General features: G+C 40.5%; 1 protein-coding gene across 4 annotated transcripts in view; it reads left to right on the top strand.

Moving 5' to 3' along the window:
* axin1 (axin 1) overlaps positions 1–24,287 on the top strand; it is a 68,872-nt gene that overhangs the window by 12,845 nt on the left and 31,740 nt on the right. For 2 of the 4 annotated variants that reach the window (XM_034190140.1, XM_034190139.1), the window contains exons 2-4: positions 417–1,376; positions 20,748–20,888; positions 21,848–21,944. In XM_034190140.1, the coding sequence (XP_034046031.1) occupies positions 508–1,376; positions 20,748–20,888; positions 21,848–21,944 (1,107 nt within the window). In that variant the 5' untranslated portion in view covers positions 417–507. Of the gene's footprint in view, positions 1–416; positions 1,377–20,747; positions 20,889–21,847; positions 21,945–24,287 lie in introns of those variants that run through there. The other 2 variants (XM_034190142.1, XM_034190141.1) reach the window with 2 other exon arrangements.

Raw genomic sequence — 24,287 nt, 5'->3', positions numbered from 1 at the left:
CATACTGACTGTGCTCCATATAAATTTGAAATTTAGATCGTGTGTCTCACACTTTCAAATGCTCTGTTTTCCATGGAGTCTATTCACTGTGAGCAAAGAAAACACCTGCAAAATTGCATTATTGTGAGAATATGAAAGAACCTAAGCTTTGCTGTCTTTTAATGGGTCATAATACATCTGATTGCCCTTTTGTAAATTGAATGTTAATATGTGTTCATTTTGATTCTAAATTGAGTGCTAATGTGTACCAAATTCTACTTCAGCCTTGGTAAATTTGCATTTTAAAAAAATTGTAGCCAATTTGAGAATGTGTTTTGGTTTGGTGTCAGTAATGTTCTGTTACATTCGGATCTGCCTACCTTTGAGTTACATGAAAAAAAAACCTGCATCTTATTATATGTTTTCCCCCTTTGCAGGAGTGGGTTTCCAGTGGAGTAAGTAGCGTTCTGGATCTAATAGTTTTAAAGTGTGGGCTCTACAGGGACGTAGTTTGTGGATGCTGTGACTATGAGCATAAGCACCAAAGTGGGCTACTTACTGGACCTGGGAGGCAACTTCACCGAGGATGCTCCTAGACCGCCAGTCCCAGGGGAAGAAGGTGCACTTGTGTGCAGTGATGGACGCCACTACAGCAACCTTGGTTTCTCCTCTAAGACTGATGGCATCAAATGCGACGCCTCTGTTGCTACACCGAGGCGGCCTGACTTGGACTTGGGTTATGAGCCAGAGGGCAGTGCTTCCCCTACACCACCATACTTAAAGTGGGCAGAGTCTCTTCATTCCCTCCTGGATGACCAGGATGGCATCCATCTCTTTAGGACATTCCTAAAGCAGGAGGAGTGTGCTGACATGTTGGACTTCTGGTTTGCATGCAGTGGCTTCCGCAAACTTGAAGCTAATGAGAGCAATGAGGAGAAGAAGTTAAAACTGGCAAAAGCAATCTATAAGAAATACATTCTGGACAACAATGGAATTGTCTCCAGGCAGATCAAACCGGCTACCAAGTGCTTCATCAGAGACTGCGTGATGAAGTCTCATGTTGATCTTGCGATGTTTGACCAGGCTCAGACTGAGATACAGACTATGATGGAGGAAAACACGTATCCCTTATTCCTTAAATCTGACATTTATTTGGAATATACCAGGACCGGGGGAGAGAGCCCAAAACTTTACAACGATCAGAGCTCTGTTTCTGGGAATGGAAAAGGGTTAACGGGCTATTTGCCAATTTTAATTGAAGACGAGGAATGGAGGTATGAGAAAGAGACAGAGTGTGATCCCGCCCCTGGAAGTCGGCTTACTCAGAAGTTGCTTATGGAGATGGCGCCACAGCGTGTTGTCGGCAGCACGAGATTTCAGGAGAGTCAGGAGTACAGGTAAATCATCTCAACAATCTAGAAACCTTCACTTCAGTGTCTAGCTGCACAGCTTTTCTCTGCAAACTGCTGAATTAAAAATGAAGCTGAAACCCCACAGCACCACGAACACTGCCTGAAGTTTGAAATTAAAAGTCTGACAGCAGCACATGAGAAACCTGAGATAAGAAGCCAGTGTGTGAAATGATTCTAAATGTGTGTGATGGGTACCTGTGGTGCTGAGGAAATGTCAGAGGTTGTGGAAGCTCCTTTGCTTGTTGTTAGAAGGCCGAAGTAGTGTTTCTGATACTGATTCACTGGGAATAACGTGTTGAGCCAATCAACAGAGTTTTGTAGTAAAGCTTTGTGGATTCATGTCATTTTAAAATGTAGTCCTTTTGCAAGAGAACCTATGTTTCTTCACCTTTCTCATCTTCTACTGTGCACTGATTTTACATCTGTATCTATAGGAAAAGCAATTTTCTGTTATGTAGTGTTTAAACATTGTGTGGCACAAACAAACTTGTTTTCTAATGTTAATTAGTTACATAAATTATGCTTTAATTGTAAGTCCCTTCGGCTGCTCGCTTGTATTTTTTCCACTTGGGGTTGCCATAGCAGAGCCAAGGTGAACCTGCATGTTCATTTGGCACAAGTTTTATGTCGGTTGACCTTCGTGACCCAACTCCATATTACATAGAGAAATGTGGCAGAGGTAGGGTTTGAACGAGGAACCTTCCACACTGAAACCAAGTGTACTAACCACTTGGTGAAATTTCTGTATTTTGTTCACAGTGTAGAGAGGGTCAGTGACTTCAAGTTCCTGGGAGCATACATTTCTCAGGACCTTACATGGGGCACCAACATCAATGCCCTTGTGAAAAAGGCACAGCAGCGTCTGTACTTTTTGAAGGTTACTGAGGAAGGTAAACCTGTCCCAGGAACTGCTGCTGTCCTTCTATAGGTGTTCTGTAGAGAGCATCCTCACCAACAACATCTTGGTGTGCTACAGGAGCTGCTCTCAGGCTGACAAGAAGGCTCTGGAGAGAGTCAGGAAGTCAGCACACAACATCATAGGGGCGCAGCTGTCCTCTCTGTCAGACATCTATAACACCAGATGTCTGCGCAGGACCAGAAGCATCAGCTTCAATGGTTCACACCCCGGGCACAGCCTGTTCTCACTGCTGCACTCAGGAAAGAGGTAACAGTCCATCAAGACCTGCACAGCCAGATTCACCAACATGTTCTACCCAAGTGTAATACGGGTATTGAATGCACATTAACCTATAGTCTGCACTGTTCATTGCATTTATTTTTATAAAGGTGAATACAATGAATAGTACAGACTTCTATTTATATACACCTACTGGCTCCTTTTGTAAATACAGTAGTGTTCAGAATAATAGTAGTGCTATGTCACTAAAAAGATTAATCCAGGTTTTGAGTATATTTCTTATTGTTACATGGGAAACAAGGTACCAGTAGATTCAGTTGATTCTCACAAATCCAACAAGACCAAGCATTCATGATATGCACACTCTTAAGGCTATGAAATTGGGCTATTAGTAAAAAAAAAAAAAAGTAGAAAAGGGGGTGTTCACAATAATAGTAGCATCTGCTGTTGACGCTACAAACTTAAACTATTATGTTAAAACTTTTTTTTTTAGCAATCCTGTGAATCACTAAAGTAGTATTTAGTTGTATAACCACAGTTTTTCATGATTTCTTCACATCTGCGAGGCATTCATTTTGTTGGTTTGAAACCAAGATTTTGCTCGTTTGCTAGTGTGCTTTGGGTCATTGTCTTGTTGAAACACCCATTTCAAGGGCATGTCCTCTTCAGCATAAGACAACATGACCTCTTCAAGTATTTTGACATATCCAAACTAATCCATGATACCTGGTATGCGATATATAGGCCCAACACCATAGTAGGAGAAACATGCCCATATCATGGTGCTTGCACCACCATGCTTCACTGTCTTCACTGTGAACTGTGGCTTGAATTCAGAGTTTGGGGGTCGTCTCACAAACTGCCTGCTGCCCTTGGACCCAAAAAGAACAATTTTACTCTCATCAGTCCACAAAATATTCCCCCATTTCTCTTTAGGCCAGTTGATGTGTTCTTTGGCAAATTGTAACCTCTTCTGCACGCCTTTTATTTAACAGAGGGACTTTGCGGGGGATTCTTGCAAATAAATTAGCTTCACACAGTTTTCTTTGCCTTTGCCATTCTGGTTATTCTTCTATCCATTTTGATGGTTGTTTTCTGTTTTCTTCCACGCTTCTGTTTTTTTTTTTTTTTTTGTCCATTTTAAAGCACTGGAGATCATTGTAGATGAACAGCCTATAATTTTTTGCACCTGCGTGTAAGTTTTTCCCTGTCCAATCAACTTTTTAATCAAACTACGCTGTTCTTCTGAACAATGTCTTGAACGTCCCATTTTCCTCAGGCTTTCAAAGAGAAAAGCATGTTCAACGGGTGCTGGCTTCATCCTTAAATAGGGGACACCTGATTCACACCTGTTTGTTCCACAAAATTGACGAACTCACTGACTGAATGCCACATTACTATTATTGTGAACACCCCCTTTTCTACTTCCCTTTTTTTTTACCTAATAGCCCAATTTCATAGCCTTAAGAGTGTGCATATCATGAATGGTTGGTCTTGTTGGATTTGTGAGAATCTACTGAATCTACTGGTACCTTGTTTCCCATGTAACAATAAGAAATATACACAAAACCTGGATTAATCTTTTTAGTCACATAGCACTACTATTATTCTGAACACTGCTGTACATGTATATATTCTTATTTGTCTTTTTATATTTACTTTTTACACCCTTGCACTATGGGAGTTGTCTTTTAATTCTGTTGTACCTTGTGTATAATGACAATAAAAGCATTCTGTTCTATTCTACACATTGCAGTGTATTTCACAGAAAAAAATTGCAATATCAGTTTTTCCAATACGGATACTACGAAAGATTAGAGGATCGGACTCAGTGGGTTCAAACTTATTCCGTGAGGTGCCTCCAAGACAGTAATGTTTTTAATTTAACTCAGTCTTCACCAGCTGATTTCACAAGTTAACATGAATTTGGGGTAATTCAAATGTGAGATCACCTATTAATGTCATCAGGAGGAATTAAAACCTGCATCTTCTCAGCCTTTATGGAGCACGTTTGACACTGCTGATCTAAAAGAACAGTTGGGTGCAGTGTAGCTTTTGCATAATAATTTCAGAAATAATGCATTTAGCTGGAATTACAGAGACTTCATTTTTAAATAGCCTTTTAGCAATACCCTTTGGGGTTTTATAAAACTAAATTTTACATCAGTTGTGTCTGAGTTCTTCAGCGACAGGCAACATAGGACATTGGGTAGTCTTTCAGATCAGCTTTCAAAAATTAAAACACTTGAAAGAGAATGACATTCATTAATGTCTTATGAAGGATTTTCAGATGGGAACAGCCAATTTTTGTTCCCATTTATCAAAGAAGTGCACTTCAGAGGCACTTCTTCAGTTTTGTAACAGTTCAAGAATATTGTCTTTACTATTGACAAATTTTAGGATTCCTTCAAACCTGCATCTCTAGATCTTTAGACAAACTCGAATTATTGTTGGTATTAGTCATTTCACCACTCATCGAAGTAATGTCTTCAGTAAAGATGGTGAGATCTCCAGTAGAAGCTTTTTTACAGAGAGAGCGTCTCTGATGTAAAACAAAGAGGTCAGTTTGTTCTGGTTAAACATTCTTATGTGAGTTCAGTTTCCCTTATCATAGTACAGGCGAAAGATAACCCCGGCCAGGCCAAATAACTTTGAATAAATAACGACAACCAACCATAGTGCTGCATTGCTGAGGCTGTTCCAAAAGTGAGAGGAATGAAGGGGCACAGCTCCATTTTTACTTAAAAAAAAAATATATATATATATATATACAGTGTTGCCACAGTTACTTTGAAAAAGTAATCCAATTACTGATTACTCCTTGAAAAAGTAACTAAGTTAGATTACTAGTTACTTTTTAGTTACTTTCCCCAGCTGCCGACAACAACCCTCTGCCACCTCAACATGACAATAACTGTTTTGCCAAAACTCACTTTATAGTCACCCTTTCTTGACTTCAATGAAAATACTTGTTTTATAAAAGTAAAATGAAGACCTCTTTCTTGACCTCATATTTAACTGTTGACAGCACTGTAACAGTTAAACTTGCAATTTCTAACCTACATTGTTTATAAATGTAACTGTTAAATTTTTTCTAACATTTAAATTCTCTCTAAACATTTTACTTGTCAAAATTATTATTATAATTAGTATTAGTAGTTGTAGTAAAAAAGGCTTCAAAACTGGACCTTTAATCTAGGGGTGTTGTTGGGGGGGGGGGGCACATCCCTGCCCCACGCCTCCATTCCATCTGGATTTGGCCCTGCTTTGGCGTTTGAGCTCAAAGAATGGATAACATTTATTTATGCAGAAAACATGACCAGATTTACAGGTAAGAAAGTTTTATTGCGTTTTCACATCATGTGGTCGTCAGAGAGTTTAGGTGCATTTGAGTGGAAAATAGTGTTAGTTGTTGACACGTAGCGGAGGATCAGCTGTTTTTAACGAGACGATACAGAGGAGTTCAGAATTCTAAATAAAGGAGAAAAAAGCATAAAAATGTCTTTGTAAAGCTCAGTGCAGGTGTGCTGGTATCACCGCGCTTTAAGAGGTGAGGACGAGTCGTAGCTGCTGCAGAAAACTGCGGATGAAAAGCTCACAGCTCGCTTAAAGTGGGAAGTTCATTCGAACCCCGACCACCTGCCCACGGACCAAGTTTAATGCTGCTATCGACCCACAATGCAAAAATAACAGGAACGCACAGTGACTTGGAGAAGATATATATATATATATATGTGTGTGTGTGTGTATGTATATGTGTGTGTGTGTATGTAATATGATTTGTTTTTATATAATTGTGCCATACTGAGCACACGTAAGTCAAACACCTGGCTGTAACTTGCTGTGAAGTCATTTCACGTGAAGACAGTCGTGTAAATATGGATAAGATGTGATTATGTTGTGTGATCTGGCAGAAGTTTGAGCTGAAACACTTGTTTCAGCCTTTCTGATTATTAAACACAACTGTGTATTTGTTAAACGTAGAACTGTAAAGAAATCTTTGTTTCATGAAGTATTCATCCAGGTTTTAATTTTCAAAGGGGCAGATTTAAAAATGAAAATACTCTTGATCAAGTAAGAATCGTTATTAAAGGGGTCATATAGTGAAAATCAATTTTTATCTATTTTTTTTACATTTTCATGTCTTTCAGGGCTCCAGACTAACCTTTTTCAGTTTTAGCACAAGTAGAAAATTTAGGGGCACAAACCATATATTGACCTGCAATGTAATTATTCACGTTTTTCCTCACGTTAATTGTATTATTGATAAATGTTTTGGTAATAAATTAACTCCCTCAGCCATTTGTCCAAAGTATCTTTTTCTTGTAATCGCAATTAATATATTCAAGTATTACATTTACATGTGAAAAACAATAACGTGGAAAATAAGACACTAGTATTGGTGTATTGAACATTCTCCATATATAACACACACACAGGGTTCTAGCTACGGTGGGCGGCGCCGGGCAGTACTGCCAAGTACTGCAAATGTCCGCCCTGCACTCACGTTCAAATTGGTTGTCAAATGTCACCACGGATTTTCCAAAAAATGAACTGAAATGTTGCTGAAAAATGTACTAATTTGATTGCATTTCAAGCTTATAGAGTTGTACCTTTGTTTTATTTTGCAATTTCAACCATGTAATTAAAGAAATAAGAAATATATTTCTCATTTTCTTCGTATCTAAGCGCAAACAGCAGAGAGATCAGCAGTCAGCTGTTTTCAACGCCCTGTGAAGCCGCAGAACGCTGAAAGCAGAGATCAAAGTGGATAGAGACGCACTCTGCTCTGATTTAAAGGGAAAAAAAATCCTCCAGAAAAATGTTTCATAATCCAGAGTTGTTTTTGATTGTTTCATAATAATACAAAAATTCAGAAAATCACATCGTATGATTTTTAAATAATTAATTTGCATCTGTCTCTCACCGTTGAAGTGTACCTACGATAACAAATTACAGACCTATCCATTCTTTATATGTGTGGAAAACTTGCATAATCGATGGGATCAAATACTTATTTGCCTCACTGTGTGTATTGATCTGCTGTGGTGACCCCTAACGGGAGCAGCCGAAAGAAGAAGAAGAATGACAGAGGATAATGCAAACAAAAATCATCTGCTTCAAGTTCATGTTTTAAGCACAAGGATTAGTATTATTATAGAGGTGTATTCATTCCAAAACTAATTTGGGCCCAATCTCAATTCTCTTTTGTACCCCTTCCATTTCCCCTTGGCCCTACCCCTACGCCTACCCCTTTAAAACAAGGGGTAAGGTGAAGAGGTATGTCTCTATCCCTGTGAATTGAGACACCCCTCCGCCTTCTGGGGGAACTTCCCGTCTCAAACTGCCATCTTAACTGTTTGTCAACATGGCAACCGAAGTGAAACTTGTTGCAGTAGCCTGTTTGCTCTTTTTATTTTCTCGCCTTTTTGCGTAAATGCAAAGAAATAGAAGACGTCGCAGATTTCTTCAACACGTCGCAATCATGTTGGAGAATTATGGTATTAATAATTCATTTAATCAATTCGTAACGCAACACAGAGCCCTACAGGTGCCCACAGCTACAGAGGGAAGGGCTAAAGAACAACAACATGCCCGGAAAGCCCTCACAGTATGTGGTTACCCACGATAGTCCCTGGATAAAGTGCAGAAGTCTCAAAGAACAAAGAGACCAGACAGACAGGAGACGGAGACAAGAAGAAGAGGCGTGTTTCTCCCTTATTTAGCAGGAGTAGAGGACAAACTACAGAGGATCTTCAGACAGTACAAAATCCCAGTTTACTTTAAACCTGTTAACACCTTGAGACAGAAATTAGTTCACCCTAAGGACAGGATCCCTAGTTACAAACACAACAATGTAGTGTATTCTATCAGATGTCAGGAAAACTGTAACGAACACTACATAGGTGAGACTAAGCAGCCGTTACACAAAAGGCTATACCAGCACCGCAGAGAGGGCACCGGTGGACCTCAGTCTGCAGTTCATCTCCACCTTAAAGACACTAACCACACGTTTGAAGACAAGGAAGTTAAAATCTTAGCCAGAGAAAGGAAATGGTTAACCGGGGAGGGGGCCTGAGACACGCTTTATCCCTGTTTACAATGGGACACTCAGGTCAAAGTAGTTTCAGTCTTTTGTTCATGGTAATGAGTCATTCATGTCGTCAGGAGAGGCGTCCGTCCCATCATTAGGAGGGACAGCTGCCCTGTCATTAGGAGGGTGCTAACTAGAGCACAATAGGTGCTAATTAGAGCTATTGTTTAGTCACTAGCCTATAGCAGTCTGCCTCTCGGTAGGAGGGGTCTGGTTAGGTTTAAAACTCCAGCTTTTGTGGCTTCTGTTATTCTTCTCTACAAGAGTCAAGACAGAAGTCAGACTACCAGAGCAAGAATTTTAGCTGAGGAAGCTTCTGCGATTTGAAGCGAAACGTCCTTGCGTCAAGCACCCCAGTCCAGTCAAAGATTCAAGCTGCTCTACTATGGAAACCACCTGGACAACTGAGAGCCTTCACAGAAAAATTTGTAATTTATAATAATAATTAATAAAAATTAATAATTAATTAATTACTAATTAATGTTTAATACTGATAATAACTAGTCATTAATTAACATTAATTAACCAGTCAGTAATTAACATAAATAAACACTTGAAATATGTCAGTCTGTGTGGAATGAATGTATACATTATACAAGTTTCCTTTTGAATGTAATTACTGAAATAAATCAACTTTTTCATTATATTCTAATTATATGACCAGCACCTGTATGTATGTTTTGGGCTGCATCTAGTTCTGTTAACCTTACATTTCTTTTTCAAATTCTCCCATTTTTTTGCATCTAGCCCTATTTCCTTTAGAAATTTCATTGACAAATAATAGCAGTCTATTAGGACGCCAGGTTATGTGTTACACATATACGTGTGTGTGTATATATTTTCCAACTTACTCCCATTGGTGAAACTTCTCCTCATTTTCTGCCTGAAAGCTTATTAGGAGACGAGTGTGTTCAGGGCTCCTGTTTGTTTACAAAATACACACACGTGTTACAGACCTTGAAATCCAACAGGAAGGATTGATATTATCCAAAGATTTATGAACATACAAATTAACATGCTTATCCTTTATCCTGATTTTCTCCATTGTGAGATATAAAAGTGTCTTATCGTAGCATTTGTGTGTATATGCATTATAATGCCTCAGCACACGAGCGAAGTTACGATATTCTTTAGAACGACGATATACGGAACATGCATCCAGCAGCATACACGTTACTATCATAGGCAATTGCCTGTAAAGTTTTTTGGCAAGTTATAACTTTCTAAACAGCGTAATATGTAATGAAAGCCACTTAAATTTGTGTGGCTCTGGGCGCCATGTTTGTTTCTCACTAATTTAGAAGATCTTCACTTAGCCTGGAAAAAGAGTCTGTTGCTCTATAAAAAAAGCCCTCCGTAAAGCTAGGACATCTTACTACTCATCACTAATTGAAGAAAATAACAACCCCAGGTTTCTTTTCAGCACTGTAGCCAGGCTGACAAAGAGTCAGAGCTCTATTGAGCCGAGTATTCCTTTAACTTTAACTAGTAATGACTTCATGACTTTCTTTGCTAATAAAATTTTAACTATTAGAGAACAAATTACTCATAACCATCCCAAAGACATATCGTTATCTTTGGCTGCTTTCAGTGATGCCGGTATTTGGTTAGACTCTTTCTTTCCGATTGTTCTGTCTGAGTTATTTTCATTAGTTACTTCCTCCAATCTATTAGACCCCATTCCTACCAGGCTGCTCAAGGAAGCCCTACCATTAATTAATGCTTCGGTCTTAAATATGATCAATCTGTCTTTATTAGTTGGCTATGTACCACAGGCTTTTAAGGTGGCAGTAATTAAACCATTACTTAAAAAGCCATCACTTGACCCAGCTATCTTAGCTAATTATAGGCCAATCTCCAACCTTCCTTTTCTCTCAAAAATTCTTGAAAGGGTAGTTGTAAAACAGCTAACTGATCATCTGCAGAGGAATGGTCTATTTGAAGAGTTTCAGTTAGGGTTTAGAATTCATCATAGTACAGAAACAGCATTAGTGAAGGTTACAAATGATCTTATGGCCTCAGACAGTGGACTCATCTCTGTACTTGTTCTGTTAGACCTTAGTGCTGATTTTGATACTGTTGACCATAAAATTTTATTACAGAGATTAGAGCATGCTATAGGTATTAAAGGCACTGCGCTGCAGTGGTTAGAATCATATTTATCTAATAGATTACAATTTGTTCATGTAAATGGGGAATCTTCTTCGCAGACTAAGGTTAATTATGGAGTTCCACAAGGTTCTGTGCTAGGACCAATTTTATTCACTTTATACATGCTTCCCTTAGGCAGTATTATTAGACAGCATTGCTTAAATTTTCACTGTTACGCAGATGATACCCAGCTTTATCTATCCATGAAGCCAGAGGACACACACCAATTAGCTAAATTGCAGGATTGTTTTACAGACATAAAGACATGGATGACCTCTAATTTCCTGCTTTTAAACTCAGATAAAACTGAAGTTATTGTACTTGGTCCCACAAATCTTAGAAACATGGTGTCTAACCAGATCCCTACTCTGGATGGCATTACCCTGACCTCTAGTAATACTGTGAGAAATCTTGGAGTCATTTTTGATCAGGATATGTCATTCAATGCGCATATTAAACAAATATGTAGGACTGCTTTTTTGCATTTGCGCAAATCTCTAAAATTAGAAAGGTCTTGTCTCAGAGTGATGCTAAAAAACTAATTCATGCATTTATTTCCTCTAGGCTGGACTACTGTAATTCATTATTATCAGGTTGTCCTAAAAGTTCCCTGAAAAGCCTTCAGTTAATTCAAAATGCTGCAGATAGAGTACTGACAGGGACTAGAAGGAGAGAGCATATCTCACCCATATTGGCCTCTCTTCATTGGCTTCCTGTTAATTCTAGAATAGAATTTAAAATTCTTCTTCTTACTTATAAGGTTTTGAATAATCAGGTCCCATCTTATCTTAGGGACCTTGTGACATAGACGGCCTGTGAGCGGCTGAAAACAGTGATGACCAAACAGAAAAAACAGACTTTTCTTATCTCTTTTTATTCTTAAATACAAAAGGGAGCCCAGTACTCAAAAGCAGTTCCAAGGAGTAGCTCAGCCTTCACCAGCAGCCGCACCCAAATGAGCCAGCTGGCATCACTTTTATCCTCTGCTCCTGATTGGACTGAACCACTTCCTCCATTGCAGGTGTTTCTCCCCTATCATAAATACAAACATTTTAAAAACTACCTTTAAACTTCACACACACACACACCTAAAAACCCTCTCTTTAAACAAATGCTAAAACACTTTTCAACACCTAAACCTCAAGCTACCGATTCCCCCCCCCCACCCCCATCTGATGGCCTCTCCTAAAGCCTTTAAATGGCATCCAGGCTTGTAAGAAAAGTTTTGCCTGAACACCCTGGAGAGGGCACCAGATAGGTGAGTAAAGAGGCCTTTTCAATCAACTTCATCCTACTCATTTACCCCCATCTGACCCTGAAGTCTCAATATTCTCTTTCACAGGATCTGAAAGACAAAACCACATATTACTAAATACTCCAATTCCCAGTAAAGAATCATTTGTGCCAACTTTAAAGTACAGAATATGAATCAAAGTGCAAATAAGCAATTCCAAGTGCTATACAATTATTTACTTTACACAATTCATGTGATGAAGTGCTATTTCATCACATTTCCTTCCCCTTCTCCCAGAAAAACACAGTACCTTAAGTCTCAGACACCCGGGATAAACAGTCAGCCACCACATTTGACCTTCCTTGTCTGTACTGAACAGTAAATTCATATGGCTGCAAGGAAAGGTACCATCCCGCGATGCGTGTGTTGGCATCCCTCATACGTTTCAGCCACTGGAGAGCACGATGATCTGTCTCCAAGATGAAGTGCCGTCCGAGTAGATAGTAACGAAGGGATTCAATGGCCCACTTCATCGCCAAACACTCCCTTTCAATAGTGGAGTACCTTCCCTCTCTCTCCAATAACTTCCGACTCAGGAACACCACCGGTCTCCTCTCCCCATCCATCTCCTGGAGAAGGACTGCTCCGAGACCCACTCCAGATGCATCAGTCTGCAGAATAAACTGCTTGTTGAAATCTGGACTATGCAAAACTGGTGGAGAGCAGACTGCTTCCTTAAGGTCTTTAAATGCCTTGTCACATTCCTCTGTCCAAATGACCTTATTGGGGGCAGAGGCCTTGGGAAGGTAAGGTCATTCAACACTGCCGCTCTATCTGCAAACTGCGGGATGAACTTCCTATACCATCCCACCATTCCAATGAAGCCTCTCATCTTCTTTTTAGTAGTGGGTACTGGAAAGGATTGAATAGCCTCCATCTTCCCCACCTGAGGCTTTCTTTCCAAAGCCAATAACAAAACCAAGGTACTCAACTTCCCTCTGAGCCACAGCGCATTTGTGAGGATTAACAGTCAGCCCTGCTGCTTTAATGCGCTTCAGTACTTCCTGAAGGTGAACCACATGATCTTCCCAAGACTGGCTGTACACCACCACATTGTCTAAATATGCTGCAGAAAAGTCTGACACATCCCTCAGAACAAAATCCATTAGCCGTTGAAATGTTGCCAGCGCCCCCTGAAGGCCAAAAGGCATGACTTTAAACTGATACATACCAAAAGGCATTTTAAAGGCTGTCAGTTCCTTTATCTCTGGTGCCAGGGCCACTTGCCAATATCCTTTGCTCAGGTCCATTGTGGTGATATAGTTGGCTCTGCCCACTCTTTCCAGCAGGTCATCCACCCTGGGCGTTGAATATGGATCAAAGTTGGAAATGGCATTCAAATATCTGAAGTCTATACAAAACCTTAGCGAGCCATCCTTCTTTGGCACCAGAACAATCGGGCTACACCATTCACTCCATGAGACTTCAATAATCCCCATCTCCAACATCAACTGAATCTCCTTACGGAGCACTGGCACCAATCTCTCTGGTATCCGGTAGCTCCTCTGTCGTACTGGAGCATCTTCCTTAATCCGTATCTTGTGCTGTACAAGCGACGTGAACCCTGGACTTTCCTGGAAGAGTTCTGGATCCAAAAGTGGTTGAATGGCTTAAGGAGATCCAAAGGGCCCCTAATCTGGCGCACATAAAGCAATTCAAAGAGGGAGAACCCAGTTGATGCCTGCTGCACTTCCCGGTAGGCAAATAAGAGGTAGGGCAGCCATTGATCCCAATCTGCACCTGTGGTAGAGACAAACTTGCGCAGCATGTTTTTGAGGGTCTGATTGTATCTCTCCACCAACCTGTCCGTTTGGGGGTGATAAGGCGTGGTCTTAATTCCTTTAACCCCTAATAGTTTATACACTTGCTTCAAAAGTTTGGACAAAAAGTTTGTCCCACAATCTGTCAAGATTTCTCTCGCTATTCCTACTCGAGAAAAAAGCTGTAGGAGACAGTTTGCAATATGCTTGGCCTTAACTGACCTGAGGGGAAAGGCTTCTGGGTATCTCGTAGCATAATCACATATGACCAATATGAAACGATTCCCTGAGGAACTCTTTTCTAAGGGGCCCACAATATCCATCCCTATCCTTTCAAAAGGTGTTTCAATGATTGGCATAGATTCTAATTGGGCACGTGCAACTCCTTTTCCTGAAGTCAACTGACATTTCTCACAAGAACCACAGAATTTAGAAATCTCAGTATACATCCCTGGCCAGACAAATCTTCTACTAATCCTGCTTAAAGTCTTATGGAAGGCCAAGTGTCCTGCCCATGGTACTGAATGGCCAAGTTCCATAACCTTATGCCTGAACTGTAGTGGGAGGACCAAAGCTTCACCCTTGCCCTTTCTCTGGTACAGAATGCCCCCTTTTATCACATAAACAACATCCTCCAGGCAACTTACCTGGCCCTGTTGGACCCCTTCATTCTCAGTTACTTTAGCCATCCATGGCTTAAGTGGGGTCATCTCTCTGCAATGTACCTACATCTGCAGGAATCAAAAATCAAACAAATTAGTTGGTTTAGGAATTTCAGTTCCTTTCCCCTGAGAGCCTTTAAATTTGTCCTTCCTTCTCTGCGCCTTCGTCTTACGGAACTTCAAAGTCCTCTCCAAAAAAGGGCAACTCATTTAACCCTCCTTTTGCACTTTGTGCTCTTGTTACAGCATGGCAAGGGTTTACAAGTTCTATTAAACACTCTCCACTCACTGATGGGCCTGGTGAATCTGAAGATTCTTCTTCTAAACCCCCAGATTCTCCGTCACCAATTGACAGATCAGACTGCTTACCCTCAAACTGATGGATAAGGTCGAAAAGAGTGGGAATGTCATTACCCAATATCACTGAATATGGCAAAGTAGGTACCACAGCAACAGGCAAAAGATAAGTTTGACCCCCCACAGTTAAGTATATCTCAGCCGTGGGGTAATTACGCTCATCTCCATGAACACAGCTAATTCTAGTTCCCCCCCTGACTCAGCTTTTCTCCCACAATCAGACTAGCATTTACTAAAGTCTGAAAACATCCTGTATCCAGTAAAGCTTCCCTCTGCTGACCGTTCACTAAAACTGGTACAGTGCAACCTTTCTGTTCCACAGTCTCTACAGTGCTAGACCTGGGGACTGAACAAAGTGAAGGCTTAGCCTTAAGGGCTGGACAAAAATGCTGAATTTGGCCAAAGCCATTACAGTGGTAACATCTTACATCCTGCTTAGAAGACTTAAAAGATGAATTTTTAACATAATTAGAGGGATGGGAAATGAGCTGCCTACTGCTTGAAAAATTTCTAACCTGATGTTGACCAGCACCATAATCACCCCCAATAGACTTACTGTGGTGGGCCTGGTAGGTCTCCCGGCTAAAGTTGGCACTCTTATTCCCCCTCCTGGCTGATGTGAAGACTTCTGCAAGGCAAGCCACTTCTGCTGCTGTTTTTGGATCATGCTCACGAATCCAAATCTCCAACTCCGGATGGACCATCCTTAAGAACTGCTCCAAGATTATCTGCTCACTTATATCTTTGACAGTTAATTTTTCAGGTTTGATCCATTTTAAAAACATCTATTTCAGTCATACATAAAGCTCACGTGGTGTCTCTCCTTGCTCAATCTTCAGTGACCGGAAGCGGCGCCGGTAAGTATCAGCAGTTATTTCATATTTAGCTAAGATTGCCTCTTTCACTTTATCATTGTCCTCAGTATCTGAAACATCCATGAGAATGTAGGCCATACGTGCTTTACCTGTCAGCAGAGGTATCAACCGAATAGCCCATTCCTCTCTGGGCCACCGACACACCATATCACCCCAATAGAGCGCTTCGCTCTCAGACTGCAGGCTTACTTGTTCCTAGGGTTTTTAAGAGTAGAATGGGAGGCAGAGCCTTCAGCTTTCAGGCTCCTCTCCTCTGGAACCAGCTCCCAATTCGGATCAGGGAGACAGACACCCTCTCTACTTTTAAGATTAGGCTTAAAACTTTCCTTTTTGCTAAAGGTTATAGTTAGGGCTGGATCAGGTGACCCTGAACCATCCCTTAGTTATGCTGCTATAGACTTAGACTGCTGGGGGGTTCCCATGATGCACTGTGTGTTTCTCTTTTTGCTCTGTATGCACCACTCTGCATTTAATCATTAGTGATTGATCTCTGCTCCCCTCCACAGCATGTCTTTTTCCTGATTCTCTCCCTCAACCCCAACCAGTCCCAGCAGAAGACTGTAGTAATAACTGCACATGTACTTCAATTTCACTGAAATGGCCTCTGCCTGGCATATCTTTTTGTAGAAACTCATGTTTTCAATGCCTTCAATTTCTCTTAACACCTGCATGTACACATCACATGTATATATCAGCATAATAGTATTGGCTTGTTAGATTATTATTTTTATCTTCTTCTTCTTTTTAATGGAATAGTGGCATCTAAATTGAACCTTGAGCCTGAGTGGACTAATCACTGTTCCAGGACAGTTTCCTTAATCCATTTCAAATTAAATTAATTGAATTTTCTTTGTTTTGTTGACCTTCATTTTTCATTTTTCTCATGATTACAAATGTTGCCTCTTGTAAATAACCCTTTTTTCTGTCTTAAATGTTCACCAGCTTAGTACTATAATTATTTACTACTGCAGAATATTGATGCTAATTAAAATCAGTTGGTCACGATAGTTTCATTTTGAACTCTGGGAGCTTCTCCATCCTAAACAAGGAGAAAATACAGGAAAAAAGGCTTTAGGAGATGAATAAGTATAATTCAGGGCGAATCATGGCGGAACAGCTCATATGAGCGAACCATGAAAACATTGAGCACTCTATCTTTCAGCCGCTGGTGTGCGGAAATAGTTGTAGCAACGGGTGGAGGCAGCTATGATTTTACACGTATTGCATACGATTCTTGCTTAATGCGTAATTCAACCACATTTGTCCTATGTGTGAAGAGGCCCTAATTTATGTTCACAGATCCCTGTAGGACATGTGAAACAGTCGCTGAGAATGCTGTGTCAAACAACGCTTAATTGCCTTTCTTTGGACGCTGAAGGATATGTATCAGTGAACGGTTATTTTGTTGTAGCTTGTTGAACTGCTGTCAATCACAGATGCATGGTATTTGCAAGTTTGTGCACACTTGCAACTTGAGATCTGACATGCAAGCAGAGTCTTAGTTGCAAACAGCAGAAGCAGAAATGATGACTGACTGACTAGTTTCACAATACAGACCACCGCTTGCTGGGGTTTGGAGATCGGCCAAAATGAGCATCATGGGAAATTGGCAATATTAGAAACATGGAAGTGGATGATCCACTACAATGCCGGGTGTTTAATTGTACAGAAAACGTTAACAACTCACAGCTGCAATTTCAGGAAAATTATTTCCATACCACTTTGAGTCTTCACAATTCTGCAGTGGTTTTGATTTGTGAATCGGCTCAGTGTTATTCCCATTTACCTCACATCTGCTCGCTCTCTCATCTTTGTAGCCCATGTTAATATTCAAGTCGATTTTATAAGTGGCCACTAGCAACGCAGTGTATTGTTTAAGCAGTGAACTAGAAGCACTCAGAGTGCAAACCCCCCACCAAGGTCATGGGGTCACTGACGCCATAACATCTACACGCCGTGGAATCATTGAACCTAAAAAAGTCTAACAATGATGTTTGCTCAGTAGTAAGAAAAAGTTTCATCTGCTGTGACTGGATAGCATGTATCCTTAGCTCTTTCTCTAAAATTGTATATAATAATCATTAGATTATTAATATATAAACAAAAATAAATGTAAGAAATAATACAATTTGAAAACAAATGCACCCAAGCATGATGACAGCTGCAACTGCTTAATGCTAACTTTTATCATTGAAAATGCCATAGACATGCTAACGCGTTAGCATTGGGATCCAGATCGTGATCCGGATCACCATTAAAATTTAATCACTTGTTCCTCTTGTCATTTCCAACCACTCCACAAAATTTCATCAAAATCCGTTCTAAACTTTTTGAGTTATCCTGCTGACAAACAAACAATCGCGACCGAAAACATAACCTCCTTGGCGGAGGTAATTACAAACTATGAAGTGTGACGAGATGGTGAATGAGGTGTACATCTGGGTCACTCTGGTGCCAAGCAAACATTTTCATCATATGGCATTTTCATGGGAAAGATTGCAAAATTGTCCTTTCCTGAACAGAGACCATGGATGCAGATAAAAGGCGTTTTTGCAAGTCAAGCGTGCACCATATTGTCAGAGTATTATTATAAACGAGTGTGCTCTCCCTCCTCATCTTGCTAAAATGGGGCTATTTGGTGGTTTCTCTGGCATTTTGAGAGTAATTTTCATTGTCTTTATGTGTACATAATTTTAGTACTGTATCTGCGAGTTGGAATGGCAAAAATGATGCACAGTTGACTATTAGCATCAGAGGAGCTAATAAGTTTCTTATTTATTTATTTTTTATTTTCCTTTATATAGCGCCAAATCCTCAAGGCGCTTCACACAGGTAAAAAGTTTCACCCTGGTAGTTTTCAGTTTTTGTAAAATTTTATTTCTGTGTGCAAAGTGAAATAATCTAAGCATCCAAAATAAAACTAGGATGGTTAGAAATGCTGTGTTGAAAATTCCTTGCGCTATTAAAAAAAAGGAAAAAAAAAAAAGCATTTAGTAACATTTTGAATAAAACATTAAATTTCATCGAGCGCTAATAAATTTATCCTAATCTGTATATTGATAACTGTACGATTTGGCCCATCTCTAATGTCCATTCATGGGAAAAAGATGCGTGTGGACTGCAGGCCCTTGCATGTGCACACCCTTCCACAATTACTGAGATTTATAACAGGGAACCATGCATTGGTGTGTTCAGTCACACCCCCTGGCTGCATCTGTGATTACAGTTTACATGCAGTACAGAATGTAGTTGGATGCTCTGCACACAGTGAACAGATCGAGAAAGAGAGTGTAATGCTGCATTCACATGTTGATGATAGAAAAAACTGTCATACTGGGCATTATAGCAGAATCACATTCATCTGCAGATAGTAGATGATGATGTGAGATGTTGCAATTTTGCAGTGTCACAAGATGGACAGTAACTTGCATAACTGAAAGACACAACAATGGTTTAGCATTTTGTACTATGTTGTATTAATGGAGGAAGCCTGGCTCTGATTGTTGCTTAAAAAGTAAAGTTTTGTGAAGTTGCAGCTTACTGTCTCTCTGTAAGGTCATACAAATTTTTCCTGTTTACCTGCAAGAAAACCAGTTGTTTCTGCACTAAAATAGTTTTGTGTAGCAGAAAAACAAAAATTTTCGACAGCATACAGCTGCGGTGTGCAACTGTAGCTAGCGGTGGCAGAATTTTCCATTGTCTCCTTATTGAAACAACGAAACAGCCGTCTTACCATCTCTCACACATAGGCATGGGCCGGTATGAGATTTGGACAGTATGATAACCGTGGGCAAAAATACAGCAGTTTCACGGTATTATGTATAGCTTTAAAATGTGCTTTAACAACATTATGGCTATTTGCATATGAAGCGCGCGTGATTCAGGCGCAGTAATTGACGCGATGTTTACCACTACGAGCACTATACCACTGATAACTTTAGAGAAAATACCAAAATAATAGTCACTCTTTTAGACATGTAGCATCTGCCCCGTGGGAAACATGACTTGCTTGGGGAGAAACTTGGCTGGAATCAGGTCCGGAACTCTGGATGCTCAATATTGGCCCAGCTTCACCAACAAAGTGCTTGGAATAGATGTATTTGTCCTTCTTGACATGTTTGTGGGAGAAATTTGGTCGACCACAAGCGCAACTCGAGTCCACCGCTTGTTACTTCTCAGTGGTTTCAAACATGGGAAATAGTATCTTGAATCACTCCGCATCCGACACAGGCCGTAGCTACGGTGCTTTGTTGCCACCATTTTTGGCTTGAAGGGTTATTTTGCGGAAAATAAAACAAAAAAGCCGACTTGGTCCATTGGTCCTTTTAGACGGAGGGAAAAGTTCAGCGCAGGCTTTGCCTCCTTCAGCCATGATGCAGAGCTAGCTAACGTTAGCTGCGTGTTTGTAAACAGAGACAGAGGTGCGCGCCAGGGGGAAGGGCGGCAGTGGCCGCCTATGCTCTGCCTGTCAAGAATTCTCATAATCTGCTCATACCGTAGGGACTGTATAAGGGAAAATTTTTAGTGATTTTGATACCGTGGCTTTTTCATACTGTGGTATACCGTGAAACCGGTTATCAGCCCATGTCTAGTTCTTAGCACTGTTGATTTACTGACATTTGTGTGTCACAATGACATTATGTCTCATTATGTCTCGCTGTTTTTTTTTTGAGCAACAAGTTCAGAAAAAGGAGTCGTGCAGTAGCTTTACGAAAATGTTTAACCGGCAGCTGCATCAGAGATGGGCAGAACATTTCACAGCAGGTTCTTGTTGTTTAACATATAATAATTTTCAGAAAAATTCACTCCTGCTGACCTTTCACTTTGGGTCAAGGAACTGCCAAGGCTGTAATAATCATGGACATTTTGTGATATTGAATAATATGTAAAAGTTGTGTTCCATGTTTGTTTGTTTGTTTACTTTTATAAACATTTCCAACATCTCATTTTCCATTGTGGTAAATCTGTGGTGAATCTATGCTTTTGCTTTGGATCTCAGAATTTCCTGTGCTTGAATTTGTCCAGGCTTGCTCCATGTCGGGAGCCCATCAGCCCGTTCTACATCAACACTGGCTGTGCTTTGGCTCCCGCCACCAGCGCCAATGATAGCGAGCAGCAGAGTATGTCCAGCGACGCAGACACCCTTTCTCTCACGGACAGCAGCGTGTATGTATTACAAACGTACACATTCATTTCTCATTTAAAATAAATAATTTATTCCCAAACAGAAAGGCTGTCAGGCATTATGTTTGGCTGTGACCCCAGTTTTATTGTAAACTGAAAGCCTGGAACAGTCATGTACTCCAAAAAACACAATTATGTGATGTGAATGAAATTGAAAATGCTGTTAGACTGAAACCAAGGGTTAATGGGCGTCATAATTGCACCATTTTTCCCATTGAACATCACAGCAGGAGCAGCAAATACACTCCCCTCTTCTTTTTAGTCAAACCAGATCTGTGATGCTAATTAGAAATCATAAAAAAAGCTCCATGGTAAGAACACAGCCGTTGACTGATGTAGTGCACATTAATACAAGTCCTAACCTCCTGACCTCTTTTGCAATGATAGAAGAACAAATTTGAAATGTTTCCAAAGCCATTCTTTGTAGTTGCAGTATGTAATTAGGGGTGAACACAGCAGAATTAATATTCTCTCATACATAATGCTCAAGTAACCATCGGCAGTCCCTTTGAACCAAGTATTTATTTCATTTCTGCACGCAGATTGGTTAGTTATTCATGATAGGAGAATCTAAAAAACTGTTTTGCATTGGGACTAATTCATTAACTTCAAAGTCTGCACAAGTGGACAAATATGTGTTTGAAGCTGAGTTGATGAGGGACAGTTATCAGCTAATAGCACCAGAGCTATGAAACCCAGCATGTCCAACGCCATGAGGAATTGTGGATGCTTATCTGCCAGACCACTTGTGATACAGGAAAGCTATCATAATCCTGTGAGGATAACCATCCTGTATTTGATCAATTAGGACTTAACAAGGTTTTCATTTCAGGTACATAAAAATAAGAAACATCGGAATGCTTTCAGATTTAACTTCAAAGCTACTTGTATTGGTTATTCATGAGGGTGGTTTATGAAAATGTCTTTGTTGTTAATTCCAGAGATGGGGTTCCACCCTACAGAAACCGCAAACAGCATCGCCGGGAGATGCACGAAAGTGCCAAAGCAAACGGGCGAGTGCCGCTACCTCATATTCCTGTGAGTTATTCATGGATTCTTTCTCTTTCCCTCTCAGTTTCTGCCTCTACCCTGCTCTCTCTTTAACTGTCTGTCTCTGCCTTATTTTCCTCCCCTTCCACCATTGAGATGTGCATATTTAAGCCCTGCTGTGTCGCAGGGCCTGTGATGGAGTATAAGAATAGCTGATGGTGAAAAGAAGGCTGTCTAAATGCAAGTTGATGCTTTCCTAAGCTGTGCGCATTGATGCCTAGCAGACATGAATCCTCCTCTGTGGCAGCCTAATGCTTCCCCTCTACATGTTTGGCTGTCTCTTTGGAGAAAAACCCCGACCTTAATTAGGCCTTAGAGTAAAGATTCAAATTAAAACTCAGTTTGCATCCTAACAGGATGCACGATTTGCCTGCAAAATACAGCAGCATCTCCGAAGCAGAACCTCCCGTGAACTTGTCCCAACAAATGAATCATGACTGCGTTTCAGTCAGTGTGGTTGGAAAACTGACACGGTGAGGAAGTCTTTAAATGACAGTACTTCTCCATTTAAGGGTTCCAGTACATTTGTTTCTCATTCTGCCTTCATGTTTCCCTGACTTTTTTTGAATGAAAAATAAATAAATAAATTATATACGAGGTCTGTTAGAAAAGTATCCGACCTTGTTATTTTTTTCAAAAACCATATGGATTTGAATCACGTGTGATTACATCAGACATGCTTGAACCCTCGTGGGCATGCGAGATTTTTTTCACGCCTGTCGGTTACGTCATTCGCCTGTGGGCAGTCTTTGAGTGAGGAGTGGCCCACCCTCTCGTCGATTTTTTTCATTGTTTAGGAATGGCTCAGAGACTGCTGCTTTGTTTGATAAAAATTTTTTCAAAAACTGTAAGGCACAACTAAGTGGACCCCATTCGATAAATTCAGCTGGTTTTTGGTAAAAATTTTAACGGCTGATGAGAGATTTTAGTCTGTAAGTGTCGCTTTAAGGACGGCCCACGGCGCCTGACGGCGATCTGCGCTCCGAGGCGGCATCGTCTCGCTGTTTCAAGCTGAAAACTTCCACATTTCAGGCTCTGTTCACCCAGGTCGTCGTCAGAGAACAGAGAAGTTTCAGAAGAAGTCGGCATGCAGGAGTTTATGCGGACATTCCACTGTTAAAGGAGATTTTGTAATGCAAGAACGTGCGGGCAGATTCGCATGTCGGGCCGGACCCAACTGCGGGGGGTTGCGACAGGAAAAACACCTCAGTTGGAAACCTTAACGGACAAGTTGGAACATGCCCAGCTGTTAAACAATTTCTCAGATACTCACTTGTTGAAAGCCATCAAAAGCCGCCTAAATTTTACAAATGGTTTTCAACACGGAGGTGTTTTTCCTGTCGCGGCGCAGACGGATTTGCGTCGTCGTCACGGAACCGACTCGGCGAATTTGCCCGCACGTTCTTTCATTACAAAATCTCCTTTAACAGTGGAATGTCCGCATAAACTCCTCATGCCGACTTCTTCTGAAACTTCTTTGTTCTCTGACGACGTCCTGGGTGAACAGAGCCTTAAATTAGGAAGTTTTCAGCTCGAAACAGCCAGACGGATGCCACCTCCAACCGTGCCGCGCCGATCCGCTTTGTGAGCTGTCCTTAAAGCGAAAGAAACTCCACAACCTCTCATTAGCCGTTAAACTTTTCACCGAAAACCAGCAGAATTTCTCAAATAGTGTCCACTCGGATATCCCTCACAGGTCCTGAAAAAATTTTGATAAAGCAATGCGCGCCATCTCCAGCAGCGTCTCAGACGAAGGATTTCAGCCGAGAGGGCTCGACCAGTGCTCACTCAAAGCCTGCCCACAGGCGAATGATGTCACCGACACGCATGAAAAAACGCACGCATGCGCACAAGGGTTCAAGCATGACTGGTGTAATCGCATGTGATTCAAATCCATATAGTTTTTTTTTTGTTTTTTTTTTTAATAAAACTGTCGGTTTCTTTTCTAATAGACCTCGTGTGTGTATATATATATATATATATATATATATATATATATATATATATATATATATATATATATATATATATATATATATATATATATATATATATATACAACCCCTGGCAAAAATTATGGAATCACCAGCCTCGGAGGATGTTCATTCAGTTGTTTAATTTTGTAGAAAAAAAAGCAGATCACAGACATGACACAAAACTAAAGTCATTTCAAATGGAAACTTTCTGGCTTTAACAAACACTATAAGAAATCAAGAAAAAAAGATTGTGGCAGTCAGTAACGGTTACGTTTTTAGACCAAGCAGCAAAACTAACACCTGCATCATATCAGATCTGCTCGTTAGTCGGCATCTAAAAAGGAGTGAACACACC

Source organism: Thalassophryne amazonica, chromosome 16 (assembly GCF_902500255.1).
Source record: "Thalassophryne amazonica chromosome 16, fThaAma1.1, whole genome shotgun sequence".
Taxonomy (NCBI): Eukaryota; Metazoa; Chordata; class Actinopteri; order Batrachoidiformes; family Batrachoididae; genus Thalassophryne; species Thalassophryne amazonica.
This window is presented reverse-complemented; position numbering and strand designations above follow the sequence as displayed.